The 8,976-nt window shown below is 42.8% G+C and overlaps 1 protein-coding gene across 1 annotated transcript; it reads right to left on the bottom strand.

Moving 5' to 3' along the window:
- Positions 1 to 5,114: 5,114 nt before the first annotated feature.
- Positions 5,115 to 8,089, bottom strand: LOC142590837 (uncharacterized). The gene is made up of 2 exons (XM_075703240.1): positions 7,873 to 8,089; positions 5,115 to 5,283 (listed from the first exon to the last, which is right to left on the bottom strand). Exons 1-2 carry the CDS (start codon positions 8,079 to 8,081, stop codon positions 5,115 to 5,117), a joined length of 378 nt encoding a protein of 125 aa, XP_075559355.1. The 5' UTR covers positions 8,082 to 8,089.
- Positions 8,090 to 8,976: the final 887 nt, after the last annotated feature.

The raw sequence follows: 8,976 nt of genomic DNA, 5'->3' as shown, positions 1-8,976 counted from the left end.
TGCTGAACAGAACTTTATTCCTGCGCTGTGAACTATAATCAAGCTATCTAAGACACCCTGGTCTTTTTTTTTTCCCGGTCCTTCAATATGTAACCCGCCGTGGTTGCTCAGTGGCTATGGTGTTGGGCTGCTGAGCACGAGGTCGCGGGATCGAATCCCGGCCACGGCGGCCGCATTTCGATGGGGGCGAAATGCGAAAACACCCGTGTGCTTAGATTTAGGTGCACGTTAAAGAACCCCAGGTGGTCAAAATTTCCGTAGTCCTCCACTACGGCGTGCCTCATAATCAGAAAGTGGTTTTGGCACGTAAAACCCCAAACATTATTATTATTATTCAATATGTACCTCAAGACAGATTAACCTTCATTGAATTTACGCTGAATTGATTTTCTAGGTCACAGCTGTTGGTGCACAAGTATTGAAATTATAGAAAAATAAACTGCCGCCTACCTGAATTTGTCTATGCTCAAGAAGCTGTAGTGGCGAGAGAACTGTACACCGAGAGCCGTGCGGATGACAGCACCTGGCGTCACGCTTTTTATGTGGTTCACGATACTCTGTGACAGAAAAAAAAAGCGGGTAATTTTGGACAATTTCACTTCTTCACCAGAGAGTTATAAAAAGTGCAATAAATAAGCAAAGCATTCAGGACGAAGAGAAGGCAGTTATCCAGGCGCTGAAGACCGAAGCAGCTCAGAAAGAACTTAGGGGCTGCTGTTACTAACAGAAAGATTTAGTTCGGCGGCTGACGTGTAAATAAGTTGGAAATAAGAAATCGTTTTTCATGCCGAGTGGTGCACAATATCTGATCGACTTCTTAAATAAAAATTGTGAATTGCAAAATTTCGAGAACAAAACTATCATTTTTACAACTCTGTAACTCAGTAACAAGAACAATCCTCCTATTCTTTGTACTGCGTTACTTAATACATCACAAGTGGACAAAATTGATGTATTTTCAGGCATACCGCTAATCAGAGTACGACGTTGCGATACCTTCGTAAACATTCTAACAAACTCATGTAACCTGTGGCCATGTGTGCCAGATTTGTACACTTAAGAGGGTCTAACGCATGCGTTTTACATAAAAGTGCTACTTTTTGCAGAGTTACCGATTAGTGAACATTTATCTTATCCTAGCATATTGTAAAACTTGTCAATTTCCAACAATTCTTGCAACATTCCAGGTTTCTGTGGAAATTTCGCTTCTAGAGCCAATGAATTGACTACCGTCACTAGACTTTTATTTACTCTCAAATGCAACAAATTTCGCTCAAATATAGGGACAGCTTGTCTCGAAAATACATTTCTGCGTTTCAGATGTATTCGAATAGGCGGCATTGGATTCGATGGAGCGATGAAGCTTCCTCTTCTGGTAATTCTACGGAAGTTCTCCTTACGAGTAATGTATGGTACAAGAGCACATATCTTCGCACAGGGATACAAATAAAGGCTTATCAAACGTTCATGACCTCTTCCACGATATTAACTTTATACTGTCTTTCGTGAAACACACAACTGTAAACACGAACCGTCTGTTCATTGATTTGGAAGTAAAAAAAAATTAAATTATGGTGTTTTACGTGCCAAAACCACTTTCTGATTATGAGACACGCCGTAGTGGAGGGCTCCAGAACTTTCTACCACCTGGGGTTCTTTAACGTGCACCTAAATCTAAGCACACGGGTGTTTTCGCATTTCGCCCCCATCGAAATGCGGCCGCCGTGGCCGGAATTCGATCCAGCGACCTCGTGCTCAGCAGCCCAACACCACAGCCACTGAGCAACCACGGCGGGTCACTTGGAAGTATCCCTGCTACTTTATAGCCACAGTGTAATACACCTATATTGTGTCACCAAAGTTTGTTTCATGTTCACAAGAGAAAATTGCTGGAAACTTTTGAGGGCGCTAAGATTGCTGATATAATAAATAACTGAAAGCAAATCTTCCTGCCGTATTTGTCAACTTCTCTATCTCTCAATTAAACGCACATGTTTAAGCTTTCCAATTATCTCAGATTCAAGCACTAAGTGGGTGAGCAGTGAAACGAATACTTAGTGCTTAAATATGCAATTAGGATGGGCTATGGGAAACGCGCAACTTTCAATGGCGACTCGAATCACTGCAACGGAGTCATCTGAAAACCCAGCTAACGAATATCTACTCAGGTTTGATTTCAAGTACCAACACATTTACTTTCTAATTAGGCCACTTTTCATTCCCACGAAACATTCGCGCGAATACCTAATACATTCCCTTCAATAAATAAGAAGCAAAGAACGAACATCTCCATGAAATTCGGGCCAAATTGAGAAAACTTCTTTTTTATTCATAAGAAATGTTTGCTATTGTGAGGTTGCTTTTGGTTGAAGTGTACATTTTCAATGTTGCATTGCGTGTGCAATTCCGCTTGCGAATAATTTTATTAGCGCAAGCTCAGACTCATTACTTTTAAATTTGCCCTTAATAATGTGCTGAATGTACACCTTTTAGAGACCAATACTGCGATCCACGCAGTGAGCAAGCCTTCGGAAATGACGTCTACGAACCCAAGGACAAAGGCGTCTCTCAACAAAGGGGAAATCTGCACTTGAAGGACGAAAATTTGGGCCTATATTTGTAATTTCAATTTTCTCATTCTCTCACTGCGAGAGCTTTCTTTCATATCCATAAGATTCATTGCTTAAAACTCCAAGAACCTTAACATGAATTGCTTGTTAAAATATTTGTCGCAATATAGATGGGGCGCCTTTCGAATGTTTTTTCTTAATTTCTTAAAAGAATAATTTTCATGTCGTTTCTGCTCTGTAGGAGCAATGGGTTTTGTTCTATTGGGCTATCGTTAAAATTGTTTTTCGCAGAAAGATAAATGGATGCGGTGTGTTCTGAATTAAATTTTGTTAAAAAATTTATTCGAGTAAGATTTCAATGTTAACACTTTTTTTATATAGAATTAAAGTGGGCATATTAAGTCTAAATTTGACTGCCTATAGCCTTACTTTAATATGACCTAAAACTGTGACTCATGGCTTACACGCAGTATGAGCAGTCAGATTCGATTGCGTGTACTGTACTTTAAGTGTGCAATTTTCTGTTACGTAATTAGGACTTAGAAAAGAAATTCTAGTTTTGAATATCAATATAATTACCTTAAGAAAGAAATAATTGCTTTTTTAAAACAGGTGGTGAAAAAATTCGCCTATGTTTACGATAGTCCCTAATGCAAAATTTGAGCGCTGCTCTATACGTGTTTTCACGATAAATTCCTGGCACAGACAATCTGTCTCCTGCAGCACATTGCAAATGGAGCGATGTGCGGCGTGACTGCCTGGCTTATCGTGAGATCGCGAGAAGCGGCGCGTGGGTGACGCGCATACAAAAAGCTGCGATTAACAACAGGCGCCGCCGACAGACTCCGCTCAGGCAGCGCTTTGTTTCCATGCAGAGGACGTGCGCTACTCTGGCGCCATCTCGTAGCCATCGTCGCCACAAGGTCCGCTTTGAGCGGCACTGCGCTTTTTCTCTCACGCTCTCCGCCTCATGGTTCCGCTGCACCCTCCTTCTCCGATTTCCTCCTCGTGGTCTTTCATCTGCCACTGCGCTCCGTGTTCGCCTTCATTCTTCGCTGTGTTCGTTCGCTCGGTTACAAGAAACAGCACTGAAGCTCGGCGTAGGAACGCGCTCCTAAGAGCTGCTTATTAAAGTGCATTACCTGGGCAAATTTGGTCCAAATTGTTTCAATAAATATTAAAGCGAACTTAAGATTATCGTGTCCCCTTACAGTCTTTCACATTGGCCTTTAAGATAATTACAGCTTATTTATGGCCTGGTAGGGTGTAATGATTCATATTACTCACTTCTATTCCTGTTTTTTTTCATCTATTGTTTACCGCCATCTGATTCCTTCGACAATACGGGACGTGAGTGCTGGTCGGACGACTGACGAAACGTGAAAAGGAACAGGATTCGAATATGATCGTCATAAGATCCTGCACATCGATCCACACGACTATCTAAGGTTAAAGAATCAGAAATAGACAAAGCAAGAAAGATGGAAAGCGAGCAATGGTTATCCGCCTTTCGTGGTGTGCACTTTACAGAATGCCTTGTGTCTCTGTGTTTTACTTATTGATTAGCCTGTGTGCATGTTTTTTGTGATACACACTTCACTGTGTGACACACAGTGAAGTTGCCATCGTACAAAAGTAAACACGTGCGTACGTGTTTACTTTTGTACGGTGGCAACTTCACTGTGTATAAAGCTATGTATTTTTCCAGTTAAGCTATCTACAGTTAACTTTTTGAACTAGCAGCTCAACAATGTTCCTGGCCTAGCAAAATCTTCTGCGAGAACAGAACGCATTCAAATATAAGTGCGCGCCTTTAAATTTATTTATATTTATTTACCCGTTCAATATTGATCTTCACAAAAATGTCGACATCGAGCCACAGGGCATGTTTAGGTGAAAAAGCCTGCAGTCTTCGTCGCCCTCTGTTTAGCGCACATGGTTTTCGTACTCTCGTCACAATGTATCGTTTCCTTTGTTAAGCACACTGTCATTTTTTATGTGCTTAGAGGAGTGTCCTACGAACACACAAGGAATTAAGTGTTCTTTAACTGATAATAATCGCGTAAGCGATGCACAATGACAGTCTACAAAATTTCTGTGCAGCCGTTTAAGGCTTTATCACGCTTTTCGTGCTTTGTGCCCGAGATTCTGCCCTGAATCGCCTTTGTGAATTCCGGACAAAATTATTTGTTTAGTATTGCAATTATGTGAAATACAGTTTGGCAATATGCACCCTCCGGGGATGTTTAAAGTGCAGCCCAATGCATGCACACTGGTACTTTTGCACTTTGACAACATTCAAATGCGGTCGCCGCAGCCACAAATTTGAACCCGCGTACTCGTGTTCAGCAGTGCGACACCGTAGCCGCTGGGCTACCACGGTGCGTATTGGCCTAATGCAAGAGCACTTGGTCATTGCAGAAACGTTTTTATATTTTATTTAGTATGTACTTTTTTGCATCCCGAAGAAAAATGGAATCAATAAAGGAATTCTAGGCAAAGTCTTTCGCATCTTGCCAGATAATGGCTTAAAGAGAAGGAATTTCAAGGCGCTACCTTCAGAACTGTGAGGCATTGTGCGAGTTTGTCAGCGTCGATCGTGAAGTCCCCGTACACGTTCATCATGCCGAAGTGCTTGACTCCCAAGTGGCTCAGGCGATCGAGGCCGTCAAATAGGGCACGTGTAGTTACGTCGGCGAAGAGCTGGCCTCCTCTGTCAAAAAAAAAAAAAAAAAGAAACGTCTCAGTCAGACAGAGTGAGTTTAGCCGTAAGAACGGGAATGATGCTTGACCATAACGAATTGTCACCGAAACAGCGGTATTATTACTTTTATTTATTTCTCTGCTGTAGGGTGTTCCACGACCAATGCCCGGGGTAAGAGGTTCGATGTTTCGCCACGGAAGGCGCAATTCACAACGGCAGCGTGATTACCGCAAAGTAAGCCTCAAAGAAAACACCGCCTTATCAAAAGAAATACGCAGCCTACCACTCCGAGGCGTGTACGGTATGCATCCTTTCTATCTTGATTTCCAAAGTTACAGCCACGTACCAAACAACGATTCTGTGAATACCTTAGAAATAGCTGCGCGTACGAAAAAAGGAACGCAGAAAAAAAATTGTTCAGACGGAAGAAAGCGCGAGTCATTTCATATATAAAAATTATGCCATTTCTCGATTGTGTGTGACCGTGCGCCGGTGGGTAATGACACTTTTGGTCACTGATATTTTGAAAACTCTGGTTCTGTGTTGTCTTGATTTTTTAATGAATATAATAAAAGAGATGAAAGTAATGTTCAAGAGCCATCTTGATCTCATGCATACTCATATTTTTTTGTGGGAATGTAAACAGAAAAAGCTCTTTTCGGCCATCGCAGGGAGGTTGAGTAACGATTGCTCCCCTCTAAAGGGGGGGGGCAGGATATTTTGTTTGATAACAGGTTTGACGTAGGAATATTTAGATGTAAGTCTCGATGAGGCAACAAATGAACGAATACACGTAGAACTTATAAAATTAGTAGAAACATGTTCGTGACATTGTTGTTCTACTCGAATTAAAAAGCGCAATCCGGCCAATTTCATTGTGGTGAATATATACGACAGCTAAACCGGACTCAAGATGTGCAGTTCTTACAATACATACATGAACTCCTTTTTGTATGTCTGCTTTCTACAATATTTCTATTCAGCGATTATCTTTATGTTGAGAGCAATGCATAAGTAGCTTTTTTTTTTCTACGCTATTGAACGTCTTCAAGGAAGCAGCTTCAATTATTATTTATATGTGGTTCCAGCAGTGCTTGCGCAAACTTGAGGCCGAGTGCAAATAAAAAAAAAGCTTTCCTGCAGTTCATTAGGCGAATAGACATCTTTATATGAATGATTCCAGTCAACACTAGTACGTATCCCTAGCCCTAGGACTTAGAACGACCTTGATTTTGATTGCCGTGGTGAGAGTTAAGCATGACACTCCCGCCTTTGAAGCGCGTTTCTATAAGTGTTCTAATTGCATCTTACTCACAGTTAAAACACAGACTCACTAACGCGAACTCACAGACCTCACAATCTTCTAATTTCAATTACTAAGTAAGAAAGATCAAGCGAGACGAAGGGGCTCAATTTTTAAATCCGGACGCGTCGTGAGCACCAAGAACGATCACTTTCGCATGTACATTGTCACCACCACCGCCCCATCGCCTTCACCTTGTACATTGCTCAACAGGCATTTTTCGCTTATGTGTTCTCTCTGCCTTTGTTTGTTGTTGTAAAGAATACGGGAAGTAACGACATGTGAAGCACGTAGTGTAAGTTTAAAACCAATCGTGTTTTGATTATAAATGAACAAATTTATTACGAAGGCCGAATATATTGCGATGGGCTTAACTTCCGTAATACCAAAATAAAATGAAAGCGGTAGTAAAAGAAACTATATAACTCGCTTTCCAGAACGCTAACACAGTCGAAAAGACTACTTTCCTCGATGTTGCTGCCGCGAGAGCAGTAGCATACGGTGCATAGGCAGATGAAAAAAAAATGGCCTTGATACGGTCACTGCAACAACAATGTGAAGTTCAGCAAAGCCTCAGTATGTGCTCTGCTAGTCACGGATGCAACAGATACCTGATTGCTTGGCTGCGATAAGTGCACGTCCGCCTTTGTTATGCGGATAACTCTAACTGGCACGACCAATCCTAGCGAGAAAAAAAATCAGAAAGAGCCCTCCTTTGATACACATTCCATAGATCCATTATTCTCATATGACAATACGAGAACACTTAATATTACCACATGATAGGATATGCCACGCATGGGCTGCGTGAGAGTATTTATACAGTGTAGTTATTACACGTGCTGCATTTCGAACACCTTCGGGACTTGAGTGCACAATGGACACCATGCAGTAAACACCTTGATGCAATGCAGGAGAATTGTGTAGCTTGTCAATGCAGTTGGATAATGCCGGGCTAACGGAGAGGTGTAGTGTAGCAGCAACGCTGGTAGCGGCATCTCACGCAGAGTTGTACTAGAGAGCACGCACAGCTACCACTGCAACGAGCTGCGGTATTCCACTTACCGGCTGGTGAAGAGCGGTAAACTACAGCCCTCTCGTGGTTTTCCTTCGACGAAAGGTCTCGCGCGACACGAAAATGTTTGAAAGGCATAGAAGTTGGACAAATCGTCTCGAAATGTGGCTACCAGCTTTGCTCGCGCCGTTCGTGGCTTCAGTGACCCAGCAATCTTTAAACTTGACGAAGTTCGCGGATCAGATAGAACACTCTCATAACGCTGCGTCGTCAAACTCACACTGGGGAGAAGGAGGCGCCGACGCTGGTCCGATGCATGGTGCGCCCGAGCTTCAAGAAGTGGTCCAGACCCGAGTCCTTCCAATCGGATGGTCTGTTCTTCACGTAGAACGATTCGTAGAAGATGATGTCGCACTCTCCGTCCTCCGGCAACAAACTCGTCTCCGTGAAGTGCACGCTCACGGTGCAGAGAAGCGGGCCTCGGATCATTTTCGGCTTCTCTGCGTGAACACGAGCGTTTCTCAGAGCATTGGAGCTGACCTGTAAACAGCTTGAAATTTTCGCATTATCGAGTTTGCGAACACGTGGACGGCCGGAGATGATCGTGTCGATTTATTGGCATACACTTTGAAATGAGGCGGTGAAAAACCGTCACCCTGTCTGCTTGAGTTAGCAGGTATGCAGGTCAGGCTTTTCCTACTAGCATATTTGTTCGCACCTCCTCAATGTTTTTATCTTCTCCTCAAAGCTCCGCTTGCCTTGTAATGCTATGTCTGCCTCGGATGTGGTCGTATCAATCTGTTCGCTGCTTTTTTCCCCCACCAATACTCTAAATGTGTGTTGCTTAACTCAACTGCTGAGTGGCTGATGATTCCGTCCACTTTAAATCCAAGCACTTCTGAAAAGTGTGCGTTATCTACAGGTCTCACTGTGTACATCCCTTCACATTCAATTCAGATTTGCTGAGTTGTCTCCGTATTTTTGCTGCAGCACGCGCATGCCTAATCTAGTTGTGAATACTTGTTCCGGTATGTTCTTGTCTTTAGGCAACCAGCTCGAGCCTCAAATATCAAGGCGCTGCCCTTTGTGCTAACATTTAAATTTCCACCTGTCCCCTCTTTTGTACCCTGCCCACTGTGCCTCGCCATGAAATGTCGACTAATGTAGCGCCGTTCACTGCAGGTGAAAATCGAGACTCGTATACTTACACTACCCAACCCCTACTCTCAAATTAAAATTGTGATGCCACCCTTGATTTCTGTATACGTAAACATGAGTGGCCACATCATGGCGCCCCCTGTGCTTTGCAGAGTTCACGTGAAGACTGAGATTCATTCTCGTAACCAACCCTATTTTTTTAGCATCTATTGTAAAGCCTTGGTAG

Source organism: Dermacentor variabilis, chromosome 8 (genome assembly GCF_050947875.1).
Source record: "Dermacentor variabilis isolate Ectoservices chromosome 8, ASM5094787v1, whole genome shotgun sequence".
Classification (NCBI taxonomy): Eukaryota; Metazoa; Arthropoda; class Arachnida; order Ixodida; family Ixodidae; genus Dermacentor; species Dermacentor variabilis.
This window is presented reverse-complemented; position numbering and strand designations above follow the sequence as displayed.